Source organism: Lentinus tigrinus (assembly GCF_003813185.1).
Source record: "Lentinus tigrinus ALCF2SS1-7 unplaced genomic scaffold L226scaffold_1, whole genome shotgun sequence".
NCBI lineage: Eukaryota > Fungi > Basidiomycota > Agaricomycetes > Polyporales > Polyporaceae > Lentinus > Lentinus tigrinus.
The window spans coordinates 61397-84460 of NW_027137910.1; the positions used below are offsets into that span (position 1 = coordinate 61397).

Sequence of the window (23064 nt, forward strand, 5' to 3'; positions counted from 1 at the left end):
TTCCCCTCCCCTACTTTCCAGCCATGGGTGCATGTATGTCTTCGGGCGCCGTCGAAATCAGTGAGGAGGACAAGAGGCTCCATAGGGAGGCAGAGAAGAGCCTCAAGGAGGTGTGTCACTATCTTCTCACCGCTCATGCCGCTGCTCACATGTTCTGTCGTCCATGCAGGCTAAGCTCAAGCTGCAGAAGCAGGTTAAGGTGCGTCTCTACTCGCTATGTCCCATCCCACCCCCACGTCGAGGCTCAAAGGCCGTCAGGTCTTGCTGCTCGGCTCCGGAGACTCTGGCAAGTCCACCATCCTCAAGCAGATGCGTCTCATCCACCGCGTCCCCTTCTCCTCCCAAGAGATTGAGTCTTATCGCCAACTCGTCTTCAACAACCTCACGCACGGTCTCAAGTATGTCATTGACGCCATGGAGGACATGGAGCTCGAGGTTTCGCCAGAGAACCATCACCTTGTGGCCATGATCGAGGATGCGTCGGACATCAAAGACGGCGAGCCCTTCCCCCAGGAGTATCATGAAGTGCTCAAGACGCTATGGGAGGATCCTCAGATTCAGGCCGCATATGCGCGAGGTAACGAGGCAGCGCTTCCGGAAAAGTGAGTCTTCCCCTCCATCATCGCTCGAGCTGTGCCGATGACGTCGGGTTGCTACGATTAGCTTGCTCTACTACTTCGCCGATCTCGACCGGTTATTCGACCCTGCATACGTTCCGAACGAGCAGGACATCGTCCACGCTCGCGCGCGGACAATTGGTATCACGGAGACGGTCTTCACCTTGCGCGATCACGACATGCTCATGGTCGACGTTGGCGGTCAGAAGAGCGAGCGTCGGAAGTGGATTCACTGTTTCCAGGATGTTACGAGTATATTGTTTTTGGTCAGCTTGAGCGGTTTCGATCAGTGTCTTGTGGAGGACAAGGATGCGGTATGTGTTGTGGGTCGATCTCTGTCTGTGGCGATGCTGATTGGAGTGTATAGAACCAAATGCAGGATGCCATGACGATCTGGGATTCAATATGCCATTCACAATGGTTCAAGCAGACATCAATTGTCCGTATAGCCTCTGCAACAATCATATCAATGCGTCTCACACGCGCTCGTAGATTCTCTTCCTGAACAAGAACGATCTGTTCGAGAAGAAAGTCCAGCACTCAGACATCCGGAATTTCTTCCCCGTACGTGCAACACACGTCGTGCTGTGCTCCCTTGGCGTTTTGCTGATCATGTTGTCCAGGACTTTGATGGCGAGGCGGGCGATGCCAAGGCCGGCCGCGAATACTTCAAGAAACGATTCGCAAGATTGGCCCAGAAGGCGAACGCGAAGGAGAGGGAGATCTATATCCAGTACGTCAACCGCCTGGACCATCTCAATAACCTCATTTCCGCCCTCGTGGATGCCATATACTGACGGCTTCTATTCAAGCGTGACGACCGCAACGGACACGGCCATGCTCCGAGTGGTGATGGCTGCAGTAGAAGGTACGTCCATAGTCTTATCTGCCCTCGTACGGTATGCTGATCACGATCCTGCAGAGTGAGTGTTTCCTTCCCTTTGCCACCCCCTTTTCCACATTCTTGCCTTCTTTGAACCCGCCCTCCATCACCCACAACATTGCGCTTACGGTCCGCGCGATCCCATGCAGCATCATCCTGCGAACGAGCCTTGAAACAGCCGCTCTGATCTAGTCTCGTTCTGGCATCAACTTTTTATTGGATCATTATCTATTACTTATGTTGTGTGTGTGTATATGCTACGTACTTGGCGGTTTCATGATGCGTCCCCTCTCTCTCCACGACATGACACGCCTTCCTTTCCACGATTTCGTTCACCCCGCGGCACCCTCTGTTATCCCGATCCTTGCTTTCACCTTTCGCCTTCTGTGTTCTCCCTCGCACGTCTGAAGCTGTAACTCATCATGACGCTCTGTTTTATGCCTGGTTCCGACAATGTCCGCCGCCCGGTCTTGGTCCGCGCGCGTCTCTTCAAAATCCGTTCCGGCTGATGGCCCTCCCGGTCCCTCAACGGACACATCTTCCGGCCTGTCTCCTCGAATCTTGCAATGGAAACACCGCTGCACTGCTGTCGCCCTTTCCAGCACGATCATCAGCAAGAACGTGAGTACCCCCCTCTTCGTTATATATACCTCCCTCGGACCCACCACGTGGCCCCTCCGTCTTCTCTTCCCCCATCGCATCGTGTTCCTGAACGCTGACAATCATTCGTCCTCCCCTCTCCCCTTACTCCTTCTGCATCTTCCCGCGACTGCAATACCATTTGTCTCAGATCCGCGAAATAATGTTGTGATCGAGTGGCGTCCGCCAAAGACGCCTACGGAATCCCTGCGTCACTAGTACCCGCGGCAATTATCGTATCGGACGTCTCGGTTCTCCCTCAATATCGCGCGCCCCCTGGTGACGGGCGGCGGGGCGCGCTTTCGCGAGCGAGGTCCAAGGGACTTCAAAACGCGCGGCGCACTCAGGACTTTTCTGGAAATCAACTCATGCGCCCGGAAGCATCTGCGCCACGGTCAATAGTCGGTCGGTGCGCTGGCGACCCGATACTTATTACATCCGCGCACCGCGGTCGTCGTACTGTACTCTTTCACATACCGTTGCTCGGCTTCGTACCTTCCATACTTCTCTTCCCATCTGCGCCTGCGACCACTTGCTTCACCACCACAACGACACCACCGTTGACTTGTTCACATCTTGTTACGCCTCGGTACTTTAGTTGTATCCATGCCACTACACCCGCATCCTCTTTTGCATCCGTACCATCTCGTTTTCGGTTTGGCGTCCACTTCACCATCACCGCGTGCACGTGTACATATACTTCGTCCTTCCCCTCACCGATCGCCGCCCCGGTCACGATATTGTACCTTGCACGAACCACTCTTGCCATATCCTTCTTACTTACACTGGCTCGCTAATTTTTTCTTCTCATGCTCGTCCGGAACTGCACCACCCTCCTCCATGCGCTGATGTTTATCATTATGCGGGTGGATATCCTCCCGTTTGCCCTTACGTTCATGTTCACGTTTGCGCCGTTGTTCTCGTCTTGCTATGCATCGTTGCCTCTATACCATATTCCCGTCCCGTCTCTTGAGCCTGCTCGTCTCAGCCGCTTCTCTCCTCCTGTCTTTCTCCCATCAGTGGCTAATTACCGCCACGCTGTATAATACATACCAGGATCCCATTCACGCCCCCATTGAGCCGTTGCGTCCACTTGCGTCGAAGAACTGAATGCCGGTACGTAAGGTTAGGTACCGCCATACAAGCTCCGGGGCCGTTCGTCCACAGTGCGTCTTCTGCGTCTTCTACTACTTCCATTCACCCCTCGGGATAGCCATTCGCTGCCCCGCAGACTAGCCCCGATCGCACATCTGTCAGTCTGCCAGTCCCATGCTCCTGCCCAACGTCCCCGGACAGCACAAGAGTGGCCCGACGTGCGAGCATGAGGCCGAGGATGCCCACGCCGTCCCCATATAGCCTGCGCATTCCTGCGATCTCCACCCCCCGCCGGACGCAGCTCGAGCTCGCGAAGACCCTGCACGAGTGACTCTCCACGTCAGGTCCATATGCGTCCCCCTGTGCCGTGCGGCTCCGCCGTCTTCGTCTTCTCTTTCTTCTCCCCGGCGCGGGCGTGCCTCAGTTCGCGATGCCCATGCATTCAGGCTGATTCCTGGAGCGGTCCACATACATACTTCACCATCTGTATCAACTTCGGTGAGTGAGACGATTGAGTTGCCCATCTGGCATCTATGATGTGCCCTCGGGTCCATCAGCATCTACGGTTTTACTGGGCAGGGGCGCAGTACATGTGCTCGAGTCAGTCTAAGTATGTAGTGGGATACCGGCGGATGACATATGTACCGGCCTCATGCGCGCCGTACTGACGTGCTGACATGTACATGGTAGCAACTCCGCATTTGATCATGATGTATGGATAGCTGTATTCCTTGAACCAAGTTCCCTTTCTCCACTCTGCGGCCGATTCAACTCCTTTCCGTCGACGTGTTAGCCGTTCGTGCAGGCCGTCGCCACTTGAACGTCCATGCGCCATCCGTGCAGCGCGCCTCGCTCAGCTTACCCCATGCGTTTCAAGTAGAATTCACCGTCGGCGGCGCCCTATGATCCCCGTGTGAGCGGATAGATGCTCGGGGTACTTAGCAGCTAGCCTCATGTTAATGCATTCCGCAGGACTCGAGTCTCGGCGGCCGCAGATTCTCGTCTTCAGGGCCGTTCTGAGGCCATTTTCAACTTGTGCTCTTCTGATGTCCGGCTCTGACGGTCCCCTTTGGCGTGACGTGCTCTCATCACTTGTCTGGCATAAGTATCTTGACGTCCGCATTATTCCGCCGAAGGACGTGTTCCTTAGAGCAAATCGGCTGCGCGGGGAAATGGAAGCTCTCGTTGCGTAATGTGTGCCCGTGGCCAACCAACAGAAGTAGAACTTTCCAGATTTGTGCGTACAATACAATGTACATGCCGAACCATCCAGTATGCTGTTGTTGAACGAGGAGATGCTCCACAGTAGAACCCAGGCACTCAGATACCGGCACCACCGGTAACCTCCAGCGTGTGTCCAGAGACAAACGAGGCGAGCGGTGAAGCCAAGCTGTCAAAGAGGACCCTTCAGTATCTCGCCATATCGTGCTTGGAGAGCGGACTTACAAGAGGACACCGCCAGCGGCCTCGTCGGGCGTTGCGCCACGGCCAAGAGGGATGAGCGCGAAGCGGTTGACGGAGCTGTTACCACCGCCAGGGATACCGAGCGCAACCTTCTTGCCGTCGATCTCAATCGCCGCACCCTCCTCCTTCGCAGCCGTCAACCTGCGCGGCGACGTCGAGTCAGCAACCATGAGCGCAAACAGACGTTCGAGACAGAAGACGGCACGTACCGCGTCTGGACCAAACCAAACGCGACAGTGTTAGCACGGACGCCGAACGCGCCCCACTCCTTGCACAGGGTCTTGGTGAGGCCGATAACGGCCGACTTGGCCGCGGCGTAGTTCGCCTGCCCGACGTTGCCGTGCAGACCAGACGTGGAGGACACATTAATCACCGAACGGTTCTCGGTGTTGCCCTGGATCGTCGCCACCACACGATCCCCAGTCAAGTAGAACGTCAGAATGCATACACAAAGGCCACACGGGCGCACGCACCTTGATACGCATATACGGGGCCGCAGCGCGGATGAGGCGGAAGGGCGCACGGACGTGGACGCGCATGATGATGTCCCATGCGTCGTCGGGCGTCGTGTGCAGCATGCGGTCGTACGTGAAGCCGGCGTTGTTCACGATGTGGTTGATCTTGCCGAACTTCCTGCGCGTACGTACACCGCGGTCAGAACGTTCTGCAGTAATGGTACGGGCCAGTCGGAAGGCCGCGCACGCCGGAGAGAGGGTACGCACTTGATTGTCGCAGAGATGACTTTTTCAGGGAAGTCGTCCGCGGAGACATCTCCGCCGACAGCGAGCCCGTCACCGCCCGCAAGCTTGATCTCGTCGACGACGGCTTGTGCCTTCTTCTCCTCAAGACTGCGTAAACAGCACAATCACGTGAAAACGTACAAGGCGCAGTGGACTCGTCAGATGGAAGTTTCAAGCAACGACAAGACAAGAAAACACGCACTCAGTCACGACAACCTTCGCGCCCTCCTTCGCGAAGAGCAACGCGCAGCTTCGGCCGATACCCTACGGCGGAGACAGTGAGTCTTGGGAACGGAAACGGTGATGCCGTCATAGCACAAGACGCTGGACGAAGCATACCTGAGCGGCACCTGAGAGAAATAGGCACAAAGGTCAGGTCAGCAAGTTCTAAACATGACAGGGACACCAGAAGTCTCCATAGATCCGGAGCAGGCCAGTCCACAGGGAGAACAAGGAGACGTACCGGTGATGATTGCAACCTCGCCGGCGAGAAGCCCACGAGGGTATGAGCCCGAGAGGTGGCCAGCAACCTGCGCAAGACGATCGGCCATCTTATACAACAGAACTCGAGCGGTAGAAGGCGACGAGGAGGAGGGAGGAGGAGGTAGACACGGTGGTCGGGGAGAGAGTTGAATGCGGGCGAGGGTCGATATAGCCGCGACCGGTTACCCCGCATTGCCCGGTCCGGGGGCGCGTGCTTGCGCGCATGTTTTGTGTCCCCCGCGCTGCCCCAGGTCCGACGTCGGTCTCGGTGACTTCCTCCTCCCGCCAATCCCCATGCGATCATGAGCACCGTTCAACTGACTACTGAATATGTCATATGGTACACGACACACACGCAATCGACGTTGGGGTTCATACAGGTACACGAATGCTAGGTAAGCGATCTACTGCGCGGTGAGCTACACGACGTTGCTGGTCAGAACAGAACGCTGGCGCAAGGGCACAGCGAAGGCTCAGAGGAATCCACCGCTCTTTCCAGACCCGAACCTGTCTCCCAACCCCTTCGCCTCAGAGATGAACTTGTTACGCGTCTTGTCGTCCAGTAGTTTGCCACCGACAGCCATGTCACGGCCGTGATCCCAGAACGCGGGTGGCTCGTCCTCGTCGCCCATGCGCTTCTTCTCAGCATCCTTTGCAGCCGAGACACGCTCGTGCTGCTTCAAGAGCGATGGGCCACGGGCTTTCTTCTGTTGTATGGGCATCAGCAACAACGTGACCGCTGAAGCGTATTCATACATACCGTATGCTCCTCAACACCCCGCCGTACCTCTTCTTCGTACTTCCTCCGTTTCCGAGCGTCAGCGGCTGCGTCCTCTGCTGGGTCGACGTCAACAGCACGTCTGCGTTTGCCCGCGAGTTCGTCTGCTATACGCTGTTGTCGCTCTGCCGGTGTCTCCGTCCACAGTGATGAGTCCGCATCCCGTGAGGGTTGTGCCGTACGAGCGAATTGCCTCGGACGCGTCAGCTTTGTGGGGTCAATGGCTGGAAAGAGTGGTTGCTCAGCGAGATGTGCAACAGACACGTCCGAGCATGAGAGGACTTACAGCCAAGAAGGTCAGACGAGGACGGCGGGACGAGCATCCATTCCTCTCGTTGTAGCGCTTTGGGTTTGGACCCCTCCTAAAAACCAGCCAGTGCGACTGGTAAGTCTCCCAAGCAAGAATCACACAGGAGCATAACACGCACCTCGAGTTGTTTCCTCCTGCGTTCCTCGCGCTCCAAGAACTCCTGCACACCGTCCTTCTCCTCCATCACATATCCTGCGGGTAGTGGCCTTGGTCCAACATCATCTTCGTCATCTTCATCGTCATAACGAGGAGCCGCTACGGACGGGGGGAATGCCGGGCCAATGACTTTCTTCGAAGTAGAGGCTCGAGCAGCAGCGAGTTCCGGTGGCAAAGCGGGTGCATAATCATCCTCGTCGTCCTCTTCCTCTTCAGCAAGTGGTGGAGTGGTCGAGGTCGGCTTAGCGGCAGACACAGAAGGAGGAATCTGGGGCCCGATGGGTGCAGGTCCTACTTCAGAGTCAGAGCCATCGTCTTCTTCATGCGACGAAGACGGTGCCAAGAGGGAAGCCGGAATTTCAGGGCCAATCATGTTTCAAGCAGGCGCTAGATAGTATGTGCCAAGTACGTCCTGCAGCAAAAGGACGGTGAACGAGCGGTGAAGCTGCCACTGAAGCTGAAGACAAGAGAGGCCTCAAGCGCTGGGCCAGTCTGTGGCGCTTTCCGGTACGCCGGACCGCCTTCTCCGGCGCTCGAGCTTGCTGCAGATCGAATCCACGGGCCTGCATCGGAAGTCTACCGCAACGTTCGACGTCGGGTATGTGTTAACCGCTATACGCTAACCATCATCTGCGTTGTTGTTAAGTCACCCGCTTCCAAGTACAGCGGTTCCGTCTTCCTGTACGCCCGAGTCATAATCAGACCAGCGCGTTTCCCTAGCACAAGAAAACAACTAGACGTCCCTTGTCGCAGGTTACCGAGATCCTTTGCAACCGTCCCATTCATACATTCAGCACAGCTTCAAGATGTCCCAGGAAATTACTGGTTATTGTGCGGAGGCCCTGAAGAGCTTGACGCCTTCACAGGTTGAGTTCCTGCAGAAGCTCCCAAAGGCCGAGTTGCACGCACACCTCAACGGTTCCATCCCATTACACCTCCTCCAGGAGCTCGCAAACGAGTACTACCAGGCCTCATCGAACGATCGCACAGCCACAGTCCTCCCAGAGGTCGTCCGCTCAGGCATCCAAACCCTCCAAGACGGCATCCAGCTCTCTGACTGCCACGAATTCTTCGCCCTCTTCCCCGCCATCTATGCACTCACCTCCAACCCGCCGGCCCTCCGCCGTGCCGCACGTGCCGTCCTCGAACACTTCCTCTCAGACAGCGACGGCCACCCACAGGCAGCCTACCTCGAGCTGCGCAGCACCCCGCGCGAGACGGCCGCGATGACTCGCAGGCAGTACGTCGAGACGGTGCTGGACGAGGTCGAGCAGTACCCGCCCGAACGGGCTGCACTTATAGTGAGTTTGGACCGCAGGATGGACGCGCGCGCTGCGGCGGAGTGTATTGAATGCGCGATCAGCCTGCGCAATGCGGGTCGGCGGATCGTTGGTGTCGACCTTTGCGGAGAGATCAAGGTCAGGACGGTTTCTACTCTGTCACTGTCATGTTTTCTGGCTGCTTGAATGTTATGTCTAGGCAGGGAACATGGCCGATTTTGAGGGGCACTTCCGTTGTGCGAAGGCAGCCGGACTCAAAGTCACCCTCCACATCGCAGAGGCAGGTCATCCAAGGTGAATGTCACGATGGACGCTGACCTGATGTCAATGCAGGTAGCAGAGAGTCCCGCAGACGAGACGCTACTCCTCTTGTCCTTCAAGCCCGATAGGCTGGGGCATGCAACGTACCTCAACGAAGCCGCAAAGAAGATCGTTCACACCTACGAGATCCCCATCGAGCTCTGCCTCTCGTCCAACCTCATCACCAAGACCGTGCCCACCCTCGACGCGCATCACATCCGCTACTACCTTGGGCACAACCACCCCATCGCGATATGCGTGAGTCGTTCTTGGCAGCTGCCTCGGTGTACGTGCATGCGCGCTGAAACTCCTGCGCCCCAGACGGACGATATCCTGCCCTTCCGCAACTCATTGCTTGGCGAGTATGCGCTCCTCATGGCGCAGCCGCCCTTGGGCCTTGGGCTGACCGAGGCTGAGATTGAGAAGGTCGCGAAGATGGGGATGGAGTGCCGATTCCTCTAGACCGACTCCAACTACAGGCGAAAGCGGACCTCTGCTGTAGAAAGCGCACACCCTATACTCCCATCATACCGGCCAATATTGTATCCATGTCGCTCACCACCCCGGTGTATTCCTCACCACTCCTAGAGTCATATATCAATATGCAATGCACTGCACTGCTCCTGTGGTCGTCTCATGACTCCGCCCGCGTCCAGGTGAATATGAAAGACAAGTTCCGACCCCTATATGATCCTCTACCCCGTGTGGGGTGACTCTGTGGAACATCTCGCGAAGAACGTCGGCGTTGTGACTTGCACAAGGTATGCATCAGGTCCGAGCTTACGGCGCGAATTATGAGGCTCCGGAGAGGGGGTAGCGACAGACGTACCACTTACACTAAACCCGCGCCCACCTTGGAGTGAACATCGTCCTCATCGAGTTACTATCTCAACGCCCCGGATGCGTGCCGGAAACGACCGCTAAAGGAAATCATGGAGGTAGCACGTATGAATGCACCCGAGCTGGATGGCTTAGACTTCGCCCCACGCGCACGACACGAGAATTCATGCACGGAAGTGCCGAAGTGGTCGTATAGTTATCGACAGTCGTCGATGAAAGATAACCCTAAGCTCCACGAGATACTTGGCTAATAAGATCCGAGTACGACGTCTGGAGCAACGAGCTCCCTCGTACAAAATGCCGAAAAAATGGATAGTACAAGCACGTACTCACTATGTAGTAAATGGGATAATGATAAACGAACTACGTCCACAACCCATGCTCCTTCAACAACGCCTCCAACGTCTCCGTCGCAGTAGGTGGCATCTTCCGCCTCTTCGGCGCTGGGGGCTCGCCGTCCACGTCCATAGAGTGGTCGCGGTCGCCCTGCTGAGCCGTCTTGCGTTTCCGCGCCAAGTGCGCCAAGTACTTCAAGCTATGTTGCGGGGCAGGAGTATGCACGATGTCCACCGGTGGCGCGGCGAACCACAGCACCTCGTTCGTCTCCGGGTCGCGATCAAAGTGCCTCGCTAGTGAAGACAGACAGAGATGTCAGCGTACGCCCACCGAAAAGAGGGCGACGGACATACCTGTCTCAGCGGGGAGTTCCTCCATGGCGGCGCTGCTGCCTAAAGCCGCAAGACCGCCTGCAGCAGCGATGATGGACCGGTCCTCCCTCGGCGGCGCGACTGGGATGTACGGAGCTGGCGCTTGTTGTTGCATCGAAGTCGACGGTTGCGATGTGGGATGTACGTAGGGGATACCAGCCTTGGCCGCCGCGCGCTCCGCCTCCGCCTTGGTAACAGCAGCCCTCTTGGGCCGCTTTGACCGTCCAGTGGCACTGTCAGGCTTCTCGCTCTCAGCCTTCTCCTTGTCGCCGGGGACCGCGTCGATGAGACCGCCTGGACCCTTCAGCCTCGGGTTCATGAGGAAGGGGCTGGGAACCCGTCGCGGGAGGACGGCACGTTCGAACGGGTAGATCGGCATGAACTCCTCCTTCTTCCGGACCTCCTCGGGAATGCACGCGTTCCAGTTCTTGATCTTGACAAACGCGCGCTCGCGGTCGTTGTACCGCGCGTCGCACATGTATAGGGGCCATCCTGGGTACCAGAATGGGGGGCGTGGCCGACCGCGGGCATGGCGGACAGTGAATTGGCAGGCGACCTTCTCGAGGATGTCTTCTAGCGGGTGGTCCGCGAAGTGGCCTGGACAAAGTAATGTTGGCGTTAGTCCCGCAAGTAGCCGTTGCGAGGATCGTGCGTACTCGATTTGAAAACCTCCTTTTCAAAGAACTGCCGATCCGCGGGGTGGAAGGTCTACGACATCGTCTGTTAACAACGCGTCGCGCCTCGACCGGCGAAGCCGAAGACTCACCTGTTCTGGCCTGAAATACCAGCACACGGACACGCCCACCTGGCCTTTCCGCTGACTGGGTAAATGGGCGGTCATCAACAGTCTTATCGTGCAATCATGACCACGGGACTTACGCTTCTTCCGACACGAAGCACTTGAAGACATGACCGATAATCGGTCTACTGGAATCGTCTGGGTTGCTGAGATGCAGCCAGTCCGCTATGCGGATAGTCCAACCCTTGTACTGGACTTCGTCCAAGAGTTTCTTGTCCCTCAGAGATATGCGCATCGTTGTCAACGCTGGACCAGTAACGCCCTCTGGAGGTGGGGCACTCAAAGAGGTGGCCCTCCCAGGGCCGGCTGGAAGGGCAGCAAACTTCGTGCTCGAAGTATAAGGAGACACCGGCGGATTTGGAGACGTGAGCGCGTGGTAGAAACGCTGCCAATATTCACAGGCATGTGAGACAACAGTCGAGGAAGTACTGCATACAACACGCACCTGTAACACGACCACATTCCCATAAGGTTCAGTACCGATCTCGTACCAGCGACGAGCCTTCAGGAACAGTTGGGCCATTTCCTTGTCAAACGCCTGTGAGCTCTCATAATAGTTCATCCGAGCGCGACTCTGTATTGTACGTCAGTGAGAATTGCGGCGGCTGGCGAGTACGCGCAGTCTTACCTCTATGAGCTGAAGTGAAAGAGGGGACTGTCGAATCGGGGGGCATCAGATCGGCCGCAGAGGCAGGACAACACGATCGGCCCAAGGTTACTCACTGAGAAGGACAAATCTGGTATATTCGTCTCCTCCGGGACTGCTTCCAAACTGACTGCGAGCTTGTTGCCGCTGCAGGGAAGACGCGTAAGTGTGATTCCCCAACGCAGCGAAGGGGGGAAGCTCACTGTTCATCCCTATACTTGGAGAGGGTAACCACGATTTCCACCATGCGATCCTGTCGACCTCCGGTTAGGAGGCCCCAGCCTCGCTGTGTATGCGCGCGTACTCACAGAAGTGATACCTTGAGCCCAGCCAACGTCCGAGAAGCCCTCCCAGCGAGGCAGCCCCTTCTCCAATTGTCTCACAATTTCTTCGCTTTCCCCATCCCTAGCGGCGTCGTGACCGGTAAGTTCGGGTTCTGGTGTTCCCCCAATGTCCACATCCATGTCTGGTGTCGCAGTACGTTCAGGTGACTTGGCCTTGGTCACCTCCTTGGTCTGTGACGAGCTGGCTTGAGGGACAGTGGCATGCACGGGTGGGTGTACAGTGGTTGTGGGTTTGCTCGAGGGCTGGGACTTTGCAGGTGCTGGAATAGTTGCAGCACGCTCCTTGGGCTCTTTCTTCGGCTGTGTTTTCTGGGCGGAGGACGTGGGAGGGGAGGTGGGAGGGGCAGGGAGGACCGAACGTGCTCTCCACTCGTTACCAAGGATGCCCTTCGAGAAGGAAGGTGTTCGAAAGAAGGGTTCAACATTGAGGGCGCGTATACTCACCTTCAATATGGATGCATCCTTGGCAATCTGGCTCCCCTCCTCGTTGTAATAGAGCGCGTTGAGAAAGACCAGGTTAAGGTCCTGGAAGGCGTCGAGAGCGTGCTTGTACTTGTTCTGGGAAAGATTCGCCTTGACCCCATTGATGCAACGAGGTTGAGGGATCACCTGGTAGAGCGAAACGTTGAATAAGCGCGTATTAGATGCGGCCACAGAGGCGAGAGACCTCGTAGTATTCAGGCCAGGAGGCCCTGTCCACCAGGTCGAGAAACATGTCCGCCAAACGTCGCTTTGCACGGCGGCTAGTTGCGCCGGTGAGCGCGCCGATGACCTCGTTGATTGCGGTCTTCTGTGCTGCGGTGACCGGCATGGCGGTGAGGAGGACAAGATGCAGTAGAAGGACGCGACGGTGGCGAGAGTTTCAGTGCAGCGTGAACGTCTCCGGCCCGTCTGCTGAGGCACTCCGGCAAACGCCGTGATCAGCCCCACGTGGCGCTCTCCTCGCACCTTTAGCTTCAACCCAAGCCTCCATCTGCCTCTTCATCTCGTCGCTCTGCCATGCAGCGCTGCCATCCTGAATTCATGTTCATCCACAAAGCCAACGGTGCGAATGCTCTCCCGGACTCTAAGAGACTCGCTTTGGATCCGCCTACTTAAACCGCCCCGACCAAGTCGGGGACGCAGCTCGGGAACATCTGCCGCGCAGCCTTGGTGGCCAGTTTCGCCCCCGGCACAAGTTCCCGCGACTGTGACTGCAGCTGGCACCAACATTCCCTGCTGCGGGCGACTTCCGGCTTTCAACGCAACGCAATTACAACCAAATCGGTACTGTTTGTGCGTTCGTAGGCGGCCTTCGTCGGTCACCATCGCTGGTTTCGGGCACCAGGAAGCCTCTGCTGTCCTAGGTGCAGTACATGTCTTGCCGCCGGGACATGGGCTCCTTCCCCGCAGAACCCCCATCGTCCCTGCAGGCTGTCTCATCTCCCCAGGCAGGTCCGCGGAGCAATTGAGTAGCGAGGCTTGGAAGCCGGGGCGTGCTGGACCGGAGGCGACTTAGAGGTCGGTAATTGTTGGTTGTTAATCGTCCTTCCAAACGAGGTTCGTGAACCAGTTGTTGTGGCGCAGGAAGATGACGTTGATGTGAGTTGACGTACTGTCGTTGTTAGCGTTTCAGGCTCTGCCGCGAACCGTTGTGCAAGCTGATCCCCAGATTGCGCCCGTCGAGCTGCCGAGAGCGACGTCTTTGGTTCACCGACCTGCCCCCCGGTCTTCTTTCGTATGCCCCTCCAAGTCAAACAGAGGCGTAGTGCCCTCATGTACGCCCCAGGGGGGCATGTATTCTCCCTCCTGTTTTGTGGCGCAAGGCGGTGCGAACAGCGTCGGCTTTGCAAATGAATGTGCGCTGGGTGGGTGTACCCAGCGGCGTGAGCATTGCTAGCATGTGCTGAGACTCTGCCCGCAGTATGTGCGTGTGAGTCAGTTGTCGGAACTGTCAAATGCATGTTTCTGAGCGGCTTGCTTGCTCTTACGGCACCAGCGAAGGCGGCGAATGAAACAGCCGACGGACGATGGCACGCCGTGCTGGTCGTCGCAGCCGCCTCGACGTCGCCCTTCTGGCAGAGACTCGCTCAAGACCCGTCTTGCTCTGGCAACGCCGCTCCAGGAGTGCGTCCGTGTCGGCCCATGGGGCGTCGACGGGCGCGTCGTCTCGTGATGGATCGTCGGACGCAGGGAGGGCCGCCACGTTACCACGATGCGTCCCATGCATGCGTCTCGCCCTGCGGAGACCCTTGGCTCTGCGGTCTACTGCTCGCCACGCACCCGCATTGGGATTAGACGGCGCAGGACCGGGAGGGGTCGGAGCAATTGATGGCCAACGCGCTCGCAGTTGTGCGGCTTCGTCGACGTTCTCATTTGCCAAGTATAGGGCACGGTGTGAGTGCTTCCTCTTATCGGCGCGCCTGTCGCGGGAGGCCTGAATCCGGCGAACCGGAGGGTTGAGGAGAGAGAAGGCAAGGGAGTCCCAAGCGAGCGTCACGTCTCTCATGTTGCAAAGATATCCGTGCGCTGGAATGGGGATGTTCCATTATCAGGCTAAGCTCGCGAATGTCGAGAAGCGGCATTGATTGTCCAGCAGTCGAGTCTCGATCTCCTGTCCCTAACCAGCAGAGCAAGGAACGACACCTCATTGCCGACAACGTGGACGTGCTTCCTTGAATTCAAAATCGTCGTCATTCTTCTGGATATATAACCCTCTAACTTGAGCCTCCCGCCCGTACACCACGAGCCTCCGCTGGATCCTCGCCCCAGCGCTCGACATGCACAACGGTCCCTCGCCGCCGTCCTACATGTTCCCGACGCCACAAGCACCAAGCCATGCACACTACACGCTCTCAGGCTTCTCGCTGCGATCCCCGCCAGTCGATCACGGTACGGTCTACATCCACGCCGGTCCGTCCAATACCAGCAGCGCCTCCCACAGCGCTCCCACCCAAATCAGCCACCCGTATGCCCTGCAGGGCGTGGACCCACTTGCCCTCTACCCGGTCCCAGTGTCCAGCTACGGAGCCTCTGGGCATAAAACCCAGCCGGGGGCGACCAACTGGGCAACAGCAGCCACCACATCCTCTGCCATGGCGATCACGCTCCCCCGCTACGACTGTCCCGATTCCAGCTCGGGGAGGTCCTCGCACACAGGCGGCGATGGCGACGGCAGTGGGTCAGACGGCGGACGCGAGCCCACGCCGCCGCCTGCTGCGCGCCAGCGCACAAAGGACGTGAAGAAGAAGATACACGCCTGCATGATGTGTCACAAGTCCTTCGATCGGTGCGTGCATGGCTCGTCCTGCGAGTCCCAGACAGACAGACTTATGGACGCTGCCATTCGCGGTGCTTGCCTTCATCCACCAGGCCCAGCACGCTCAAGAAGGTGAGCCCATCTGCGAACTCTCTGCATGCCTGCCGCGACGCAATGCTTATTGGTCTCCCAGCATCTTCTCGTACACACGGGGGAGAAAGGTACGTAAGAGGCACCGCTGCACGCTCTTCTTCGCTCACAGCGCTTCTCCCCAGCCTTCTCGTGCGAAAGCTGCGGGCGACGGTTCGGCGTCGCCTCCAATCTCAACCGCCACGCAAAGACATGTCGCGCTGCCCACGCCGCACCCGCCTCCTCAGCCTCAGCTCCCCCGCCATCCTCCGCCTCCGAGTCCGGGACGCCCGCTGCACCCAACGAAGCTCGCCCGACGTCAGCCTCCGACCCGCGCGAGAGCGCACCCGCTGTCGCCGACGACGCCCACGCCGCCTCCTCCACCTCTACCGCTAACCCCGTGCCCCGCCGCGCCCCCCGCAAGCGCAAGTCCGACGGCGAGGACCCTAGCGTCCCCGATCCATCCTCGGAGCGGCAGCAGCCCCGACCCCGGAAGCGAGCACGCCGCGCACCCTCGCCTGAGCGTTGGGTCCCCGACAGCCTCAGGACGTTCGACCTCACCCCCGTTGCGAAGAGCACGCCCGTCCCTCTTCCTCCCGTCCGCCCCTTCGCGGATTCCTACAACCACCTCATCGAGGAGCGTGACTCGTTCGACGAGAACGCGTCCGCGACCCCGTACCACCCCCGCGGCTGGAAGGGACGCCTGCCTGGTCCCGGCTTGATGGGTAACAATGTTGCGAACAGGAGCGGCGGACAGCTCCTCATCTTCTGAGTCATCTAACCCCGGTGTTGTACAAGCTAGATTGGTTCCTTCCTCGGGTCGGTGTTCTAAAGGTTAGGCATAAACGGTGACGTCCTCGTTCAGGTAGATTGGGCTCGTGTGCAGTATATGTACAACTCATTTCTTCGTTTGCGGTATTTACTATACGCAGCATGCCTAGCACCTGCCATTGGCAACAGTGGTGTTCGCATCTTACATAGTTTATTGTGCTGTATTCTGCTAAATCTCATCCCCACTAGTCGAACAATTGAACAATGATATTCATAGGCGTACGCAATCAATCATGTAGACCCAGACAAGTACGCAACATTTGGCAATAAATTACGGTCTAGCGTCCTCGATTGACACAGCCCTGGTTCACCTTCGGTACTTGTTAAACAGCTTCGTTCCCGCTGCGCACGTCGCATTGCATCAGTGACGGCGTTCGTGGAAACATAGCGTCATCGCACTCACAATTGGCCAAGTTCTGGATTGAATTCTTAGCTCCTTGGCCAGCAACGTTTCCCACCAAATTCAGTGCCTGACCCAGAGGTCCGCTGGATGATCCCGAGGACGGGTTGGCCGAATACCCAGCAGGAGGACGCGGTGGACGATTGTACACCGGCGGGGGTGGAGGAGGCGGAGAGAAACTTTGCGGAGGCGCGCCGTACGGAGCATGCCCAGGGGCAGAGGGCATAGCATAATCACCAGGCCTCCCTATTGCATGCGTCTCCGGTGGCATCGGGCTGTAGTATTCGTTTTGCATCGAGGGGTTGCCATACGGGTAGGGACCTGTCAGAAAGTGCAGGGGGCCGTGGTCAGGATTTCGTACGCGAAAACTTCACGATGACAAGATAACACGGAAGCCTGCTGCTGGAAGGACGAAAGCCACGCTCGGAATAAGCATGTAGACATGCATGGACGGACTTTACGCGGCCGGACCTTGGGCTGAGGCCCCCGAATTCACAGCGATCCCATTAGATCCGCCCTGCGGGCGCGAACTAGAAGACAGCAGGGAAAAGGCGAACGAAGGAGAAGGCACACTTACGTGGGGGAGCAGGTGGCGCGGGGCCTGCCGGGTGCGGAAATGTATTAGGTTCCAATCCAGGGTAGTACGTTGATTCTTGCGGGGCGGGCGCGTCGTGAGGCGAAGACGGGAACAATGAATGACTCGACGCCCCCCCGTAGAGACTACTGTCAGTCGCAGGAACGTGAGCCTCTGGGAAGGCAAATCCTCCGACATTGTCGTGAGACCCACGCCCATAGTCGTCCCTCGTGGGTGACACGGGTGGACGACTCTGGTGAGACAGAGACGGTCTCGGTCTAAGCGGCGGCGGCGGGGGTGACGTAGTACTAGACTGATGATCAGACAGATATGACGGAGCGTAACCAAGTTGGTGGTAGGAGGTCGCGGTCTGGACGTTATGTGGCTGCTCATCACGGTGGAAGAACTGCTCGATAACCGCTGTAGGACCCTGAGGCTTACTCCATTCAGGCGGCGGCCACTGAGCTTGAGACCAGGGCCCAGGCGGGCCTGACGGACCAGATGATGGTGCCACTGACGGAGAAGGGAAGGTGAAGTCTGGCTCTGTTGGGGGAAGTAGGCCCGAGGTAGAATGCGACGATGTGTGTGAGTGGTGCGAATGGTGCGAGTGTGCGGGTGAGATCGGGCGTGGCGAAGGAGAGTGAGAATGAAGACCGTTGTATCCTTGGCCTAGACGCGGAGAGGAGGGTAATGACGGCGAGATACCGAGATGGCTGAATTCGTCAGTGGGAACATGCAGCGGAGAGGGTAGGGGACTGTTCGGATGGCTGGTTCGAGGGCCAGTAGATGACCCGGCGAGGCTCTGTGGACGCGATCCATTGTTCACTGCTGGTGGTGCAGGACGCGTAGAGAGAGGCGCAGGCGGTGCTTGCGACTGCGTCGATGGTCGGCGCCCGAGGGGTACAGGTGGTGGCCCACTAGACTGGTTCTGAGGTTCCTCCGTCTCTAAACTGTATGGCGGGGGCGGCGGTTCATCACCGTTCTCCTTGCTCTGCATGAGCTTCTCCCAGTCCTCCCACGATTGTACCTTCTCTTCCTTGCTTCCGGAACCACCCGCCGACGATGGACCAGCTTCATCTTCGTATTTGGGGCGTGTGGACCAGTAGTCTTGGAGCTCTTTGGAGGGAAAGGTGCCGAGAATCAAGCGGTCACCGCGGAGACCCTCCGCGGCGAAGCCACATATGCGCATGTACCAGTCTGGCGGAAGATCGTGTCCATCTTCGTCGAGAGCCATGAACCGGTACTTCTCGTGCATGGGCACTTGGTGCTTGTGCGAGACAACTGGCATGAACGCGGTGCCTTCATCGTACCTGGTTCGATGTAGTCAGTGCATATGGTCCTCGAGATCTTTGAGAATTGAACATACTCGTCCCACATGGCGCCGTAGATGGTGCGAACATTGTGACGGCGAACGTTGAACAGCTGCCGCCACATGAAGTGGCCCCCTTTCCGCGGGCAATCATTCCATGACCACTTCCCCTCCGACAGATTGTAGCCCTGGGTCAGAGTCAGTTCCGTTTGTTCTGCATGTCACTGTTTCATCGGAAAACATGGTACGTACCGAGCCACCGGGAAAGACGACAGGAATGTAGTCAATCTTCCTCATGGTTCCCCTGTTAGATTCCCACCTATCGTTGTGCTCCTTGATGAATTCCACGTCTCCTTTGATCTTTTCCTGCTCGAAGCGGTCCGCACCCTCTTCATCGCTGAACCTCCCGATAGTCCACGGAGAGATCGCGTCGAATTCCTCCATCCACACTTTCACGAACTCTGGGTCAGGGTCCGCATCCATAACAGATGTACGCCAATGTGCGGGAAGGCCAGCCATAATATATGCGCCTCCAGGAGTGTTGTTCCGGATAAAGCGCGTGATGGCCCGGACGGTGGCGGGAGAATGGTGTGCGTCGGACATGCCGAAGCCCCAGAGGGCGACGACAGGGCGACCTTGTTCACGAAGGTAGGCTGGGCTGTCAAGGATTGCTTTGCGGCGAATGAGGTGAATCCAATCATGCTCGAGGACGCGTTGAATGCGGTCGGGTGCCACCCCGGAGACATCGTACCTATCGTGGCAAGCACAGCATCATTCAGTAAACCCTCGGGCTTGAACTTCAGGCGGGACCCACATTATCGCAAATACGCGTCCTTCCCTCTCCGCCGCTTCCATGACTCTATCCCCGACCTCATCCCTAATCTTCCTGATACCCTCGTTGCCTTGCTCCAGATCGCACTGACCGGCAAAGCGTTGCAGGAATGCACCATCCACACCGTGCATCGCCATCCAATGGAAATGTCTCTGCACCGTCTTGGGATGGCGCGAAGAGAACAAGAACGCCTGCTCACCAGTCCTATGCTTCAGACCGGGGGCTGGGAACAGCTCGGAAGGAGTGTACTCGGAAACATCAGGCCAAAGGTCGATGTTGGGACGTCCACCATCCGGTATAGGATAGTTGAACCAATGAAGCCAACCGTGGTGTCCCGGGCCTACAGGCTCGCCATCTCCGGCGCATGTGAACCAGCCTTGGTAGCCAACGAGGAACTTGTCATGGATTGTGGAAGGATCAGCGCGCTTGAGCGTTCGGCTTTGACTTGAGCTTGCCATAGGCTAGGGAGACGTGTGGCGGAAGGACAAGGAGGAGAGACTTGTTGCACAGGCGCCGCGACGTCAAGCTATCGCTGCGGAGGCGATGCGACAGGATGGTGATCGAGTAGCGCACTAGACAGCCTTAAGCCAAGGCACAAGAATGTAGGAGGGATGGAAGAGGAGAGTAGGAATATTGGGGCGTTAAACCCTGAGGCCTGAGGGCTGGCTGAGGCCTCTACTCCCTCTGCCGCTCCGCGAGTTGCATCGGATTGCACACGTGATGGAAGGAGCTGTGCATAACATCCTTGCTGTCCGTATAGCCATCTCGCATTGTCGGGGACGAAGATGATACACGTCTATCGAGGATAGTAAGTACGGGCGAACATGGAGATGGAAGAGAAAGAGAATGACAACGAAACGACGCGCCCAAGCAACGCACGTCTCGAAGTGTGCGATCAGCGTGTAAGCGCTCAGACGCGGTTGGCACCAACGTTGCCTGGTTCAACTTCGACCCCCACCACACCACTGTGCACCTTCTCCTGCACCCTCTCCTACACTCCACGTCTATGAAGGTTAATATCAAGAAGTGGCACGCGATTGCCCAATGGCGCTGGGACACGGGCAACAATGACCCCGAAGACGATGGCGAAGGAGACGTCTGTGGTATTTGTCGCGTCCCATTCGAGGGTTGCTGTCCTTCATGCAAAATGCCTGGGGACGATTGCCCTTTGAGTGAGTCTTACTATATAACTGTGCGCAGCGAGCGTGTTTTGCTAACCAATTTGCGGTGGTCAAGTATGGGGGGAGTGTACGCATGTTTTTCATATGCATTGCTTACTACAATGGATTGGGACTGCGTCGTCCAAGCAGCAATGCCCTATGGATAGGAGACCATGGGGTGAGTGTTCTTGCATCTCCGAACCTATGTAGCTAACCAAGTGCTACAGTTACCGCAGAGCGGAAAGTCGACTAATAGACACCAGTGCCATTGTAACAACAGAGCACCCCTTCCTTGTATCCATACCCACCGGAGGATCATCCTGTATACTAACTATTTCTTGACTATTACGCGCGCCGGGGTGTGCGCCATGCGTGTGGCTCCAGAACGGCAACCTTCCGTGCCACTGAGTATTGCTCATATGCTATAGATGGGATCGTCTACGCTCCGGATCATCCTGGTGGGCTGCATCATGTTCTCCCGGACGAAACGGCCGTCTTGAATTCCCTGGTCAGCTGGGTTGATGCAAGACGTCACAAACACTCACTTGGTGCGTCGTTCTCCCTAGATCTCCAAATCGCCTCTTCCATGTCCTTGGCCACGCCAGTCTTGACATGCCGCACCACCAACCGTCTTTCCGCTTCCTCTTCTGCGATATCTACCCACCACCGTTCGTCGAGCAGTTCAGACGCTGCGGACCACGGTGGTATGCCCAAGAACGTGTACAGGCCTTCGATGATAACAAGACGATGTTGAGGGTATATGGGTATAGAGTCAAAGATGGGGTCCTTCTTCTCGTGGGAGAAAGATGGTGCGTAAATCGTTTGTGTCCCAGACAAGGTCTCTGTTGACTGGGAGGGGTGGATTGGTTGGCGGAGTGCGCGAATGAAAGCGACGTATCCCTCGCCATCAAACGTCCAATGCGCACCGCGACGATCGTGAGCCAGCTTGGGATCAGGCATCGCGTCGAGCTGTGCGCGGGTGAGGTGCCATCCGTCGAGCCCTACGTATACTGCGATAGGCTTTGCCGAAGTCCCGTCATTGACAGCCGCCTTTCGGGCATTCTCAGCCGGGAAACTTGTAACCGTTGACGACTGTGACGCCGCATTGACTCTGTCCACGATGAGCTGGGCTAGAGTGGACTTTCCGGATGCAGGGACACCGGCGATGCCTACGAGGAGTCGGCCATCTGGAGGAGTCCTGTTCCGGAAGAGATATAGTGAGTCTTCACGCTACTTTTCGTATGCTCAAGCCCTGCTCACTGTTTGAAGCGTTCAAGAATATACTGCGACAGCTCGTCAGCGATCTTGTCCATCGCGTTCGGAAACCAAGTATGTATGTAGTGGCCGTGACGGATTTGTGGGGGGACCCCGGTTAGCGCGCCGCGGATCGTTATCTGAGTACACGGGCACGTGGTCGCGAGACCTCGACGCGTTCGTGACGTCAGTGGTCGCTCCTGGACTTGCACGACGAGCTCGCCGCATACAACGACGACCAAGTCAACATGGCCGCTCCAGAGATCAAGCTCACTGCGCAGTTGACTCTCGACGTCGCCGACTCGCGGCCGCCAACGAAGCCCGAGGCGAATGCACAAGCCCAGGTCGGCCCCATGCCTATCCCTCATGAGCACAAGGTGCACCCTACGAGCCCCGGCGGCGAGAATGCGACCCTGACGTTCATCGGTACCGCGACTACACTTCTCGAGTGGCACGGATTACGCATTATGACCGACCCGAACTTCCTGCGTGCCGGCGGTGAGTAATTGAACCTAACACTCTTCCTGCTTGCTTATTGATTTCTTCCATCTGCCGAAGATCACGTTCACCTTGGCCCCGGCGTAACTGCGAAACGCCTCACAAACCCATCCGTTCCACTTAACCAGCTTCCACCCATCCACCTTGTTCTCTTGTCGCACTATCACGAAGATCACTTTGACAAGCTGGTTGAAGACCGTCTTCGCCGTGACATCCCAATCATCACCACGCCACACGCCGCTCATCACCGCTCAGTACAAGGGTGAGCCGTTTACTGCCCTCACCGCCTTGGACACTTGGGAGGCGGCGGACATCTCTGCTGGAGACGCGAAACTTAGGGTGACGGCCATGCCTGGAAAGCACGTCGCGCCGGGCCTAACGGAGATGGTGAACAAGGCACTCGGTGCCGTCCCGCCAACGAACGGATGGATGGTCGGGCCCGGTAGTGTCAGCATCCACCTGGGCCAGCCTAGTACGTCGCGCTGACACCTTTATCTAGTCACCGTAATCCATCGGGCACGGCAGACTCTGGACTTGTTGAGTGGTTGGCGGTACTGTACGGTCAATCGCATCTCACGCTGTCATGGCCAAGTCTCCGTCTGCGGGTCATGTTTTGTCTTAACACGTTTCATCCGGGAGGACCTACAGAATTAGTTGCTATGCTGTGTGTTGAACGCTCCAGAAGCCCAAGACCGGCCTTTGGAATGGCTGCGATACCATCTGAATCGGCGCCGTGCGTGCCTGCTGTCTTCGCGCCA

General features: G+C 57.4%; 11 protein-coding genes across 11 annotated transcripts; 5 read left to right on the forward strand and 6 right to left on the reverse strand.

Annotated features, from left to right (window-relative positions):
• Positions 1-23: 23 nt before the first annotated feature.
• On the forward strand, positions 24-1692 carry L226DRAFT_541260 (heterotrimeric G protein alpha subunit 4; the record flags this gene model as incomplete). The annotated part of the gene is made up of 9 exons (XM_067682043.1): positions 24-110; positions 170-199; positions 259-602; positions 664-931; positions 985-1056; positions 1110-1181; positions 1241-1350; positions 1430-1489; positions 1542-1692. The coding sequence occupies 9 exons, from the start codon at positions 24-26 to the stop codon at positions 1690-1692; spliced, it is 1194 nt and encodes a 397-aa protein (XP_067542096.1).
• A 68-nt stretch (positions 1693-1760) lies between these two features.
• Positions 1761-2354, reverse strand: L226DRAFT_658 (uncharacterized protein). The gene has a single exon (XM_067687126.1). The coding sequence runs from the start codon at positions 2199-2201 to the stop codon at positions 1833-1835; it is 369 nt and encodes a 122-aa protein (XP_067542097.1). The 5' UTR covers positions 2202-2354; the 3' UTR covers positions 1761-1832.
• A 2041-nt stretch (positions 2355-4395) lies between these two features.
• Positions 4396-6067, reverse strand: L226DRAFT_527804 (short-chain dehydrogenase/reductase SDR). The gene is made up of 8 exons (XM_067679188.1): positions 5902-6067; positions 5778-5788; positions 5641-5702; positions 5421-5546; positions 5172-5331; positions 4908-5092; positions 4681-4839; positions 4396-4624 (listed from the first exon to the last, which is right to left on the reverse strand). Exons 1-8 carry the CDS (start codon positions 5987-5989, stop codon positions 4555-4557), a joined length of 861 nt encoding a protein of 286 aa, XP_067542098.1. The 5' UTR covers positions 5990-6067; the 3' UTR covers positions 4396-4554.
• Positions 6068-6202: 135 nt separating this feature from the next.
• Positions 6203-7653, reverse strand: L226DRAFT_606824 (uncharacterized protein). The gene is made up of 4 exons (XM_067685710.1): positions 7128-7653; positions 6986-7061; positions 6682-6923; positions 6203-6628 (listed from the first exon to the last, which is right to left on the reverse strand). Exons 1-4 carry the CDS (start codon positions 7536-7538, stop codon positions 6395-6397), a joined length of 963 nt encoding a protein of 320 aa, XP_067542099.1. The 5' UTR covers positions 7539-7653; the 3' UTR covers positions 6203-6394.
• Positions 7654-7743: 90 nt separating this feature from the next.
• L226DRAFT_527806 (Metallo-dependent hydrolase) lies at positions 7744-9427 on the forward strand. The gene is made up of 5 exons (XM_067679189.1): positions 7744-7763; positions 7832-8583; positions 8645-8725; positions 8779-9003; positions 9067-9427. Exons 2-5 carry the CDS (start codon positions 7972-7974, stop codon positions 9205-9207), a joined length of 1059 nt encoding a protein of 352 aa, XP_067542100.1. The 5' UTR covers positions 7744-7763; positions 7832-7971; the 3' UTR covers positions 9208-9427.
• Positions 9428-9761: 334 nt separating this feature from the next.
• L226DRAFT_527808 (uncharacterized protein) lies at positions 9762-12926 on the reverse strand. Its single transcript, XM_067679190.1, has 12 exons — positions 12749-12926; positions 12526-12690; positions 12046-12468; positions 11941-11990; positions 11815-11884; positions 11720-11746; positions 11537-11665; positions 11172-11476; positions 11059-11113; positions 10949-11000; positions 10275-10889; positions 9762-10214 (listed from the first exon to the last, which is right to left on the reverse strand). Exons 1-12 carry the CDS (start codon positions 12890-12892, stop codon positions 9949-9951), a joined length of 2301 nt encoding a protein of 766 aa, XP_067542101.1. The 5' UTR covers positions 12893-12926; the 3' UTR covers positions 9762-9948.
• A 1779-nt stretch (positions 12927-14705) lies between these two features.
• L226DRAFT_718 (uncharacterized protein) lies at positions 14706-16411 on the forward strand. Its single transcript, XM_067687190.1, has 4 exons — positions 14706-15349; positions 15433-15451; positions 15513-15540; positions 15595-16411. Exons 1-4 carry the CDS (start codon positions 14841-14843, stop codon positions 16218-16220), a joined length of 1182 nt encoding a protein of 393 aa, XP_067542102.1. The 5' UTR covers positions 14706-14840; the 3' UTR covers positions 16221-16411.
• An 18-nt stretch (positions 16412-16429) lies between these two features.
• Positions 16430-20222, reverse strand: L226DRAFT_527811 (uncharacterized protein). The gene is made up of 6 exons (XM_067679191.1): positions 19377-20222; positions 18815-19313; positions 18620-18750; positions 17257-18563; positions 16683-17000; positions 16430-16621 (listed from the first exon to the last, which is right to left on the reverse strand). The coding sequence occupies exons 1-6, from the start codon at positions 19850-19852 to the stop codon at positions 16587-16589; spliced, it is 2766 nt and encodes a 921-aa protein (XP_067542103.1). The 5' UTR covers positions 19853-20222; the 3' UTR covers positions 16430-16586.
• Positions 20223-20318: 96 nt separating this feature from the next.
• Positions 20319-20941, forward strand: L226DRAFT_496455 (anaphase-promoting complex subunit Apc11). The gene is made up of 2 exons (XM_067677560.1): positions 20319-20566; positions 20631-20941. The coding sequence occupies exons 1-2, from the start codon at positions 20401-20403 to the stop codon at positions 20762-20764; spliced, it is 300 nt and encodes a 99-aa protein (XP_067542104.1). The 5' UTR covers positions 20319-20400; the 3' UTR covers positions 20765-20941.
• Positions 20632-21913, reverse strand: L226DRAFT_606829 (P-loop containing nucleoside triphosphate hydrolase protein). The gene is made up of 3 exons (XM_067685711.1): positions 21815-21913; positions 21100-21752; positions 20632-21049 (listed from the first exon to the last, which is right to left on the reverse strand). The coding sequence occupies exons 1-3, from the start codon at positions 21865-21867 to the stop codon at positions 20970-20972; spliced, it is 786 nt and encodes a 261-aa protein (XP_067542105.1). The 5' UTR covers positions 21868-21913; the 3' UTR covers positions 20632-20969.
• L226DRAFT_838 (uncharacterized protein) lies at positions 21666-22939 on the forward strand. The gene is made up of 4 exons (XM_067687279.1): positions 21666-21771; positions 21824-22306; positions 22367-22753; positions 22806-22939. Exons 2-3 carry the CDS (start codon positions 22057-22059, stop codon positions 22570-22572), a joined length of 456 nt encoding a protein of 151 aa, XP_067542106.1. The 5' UTR covers positions 21666-21771; positions 21824-22056; the 3' UTR covers positions 22573-22753; positions 22806-22939.
• Positions 22940-23064: the final 125 nt, after the last annotated feature.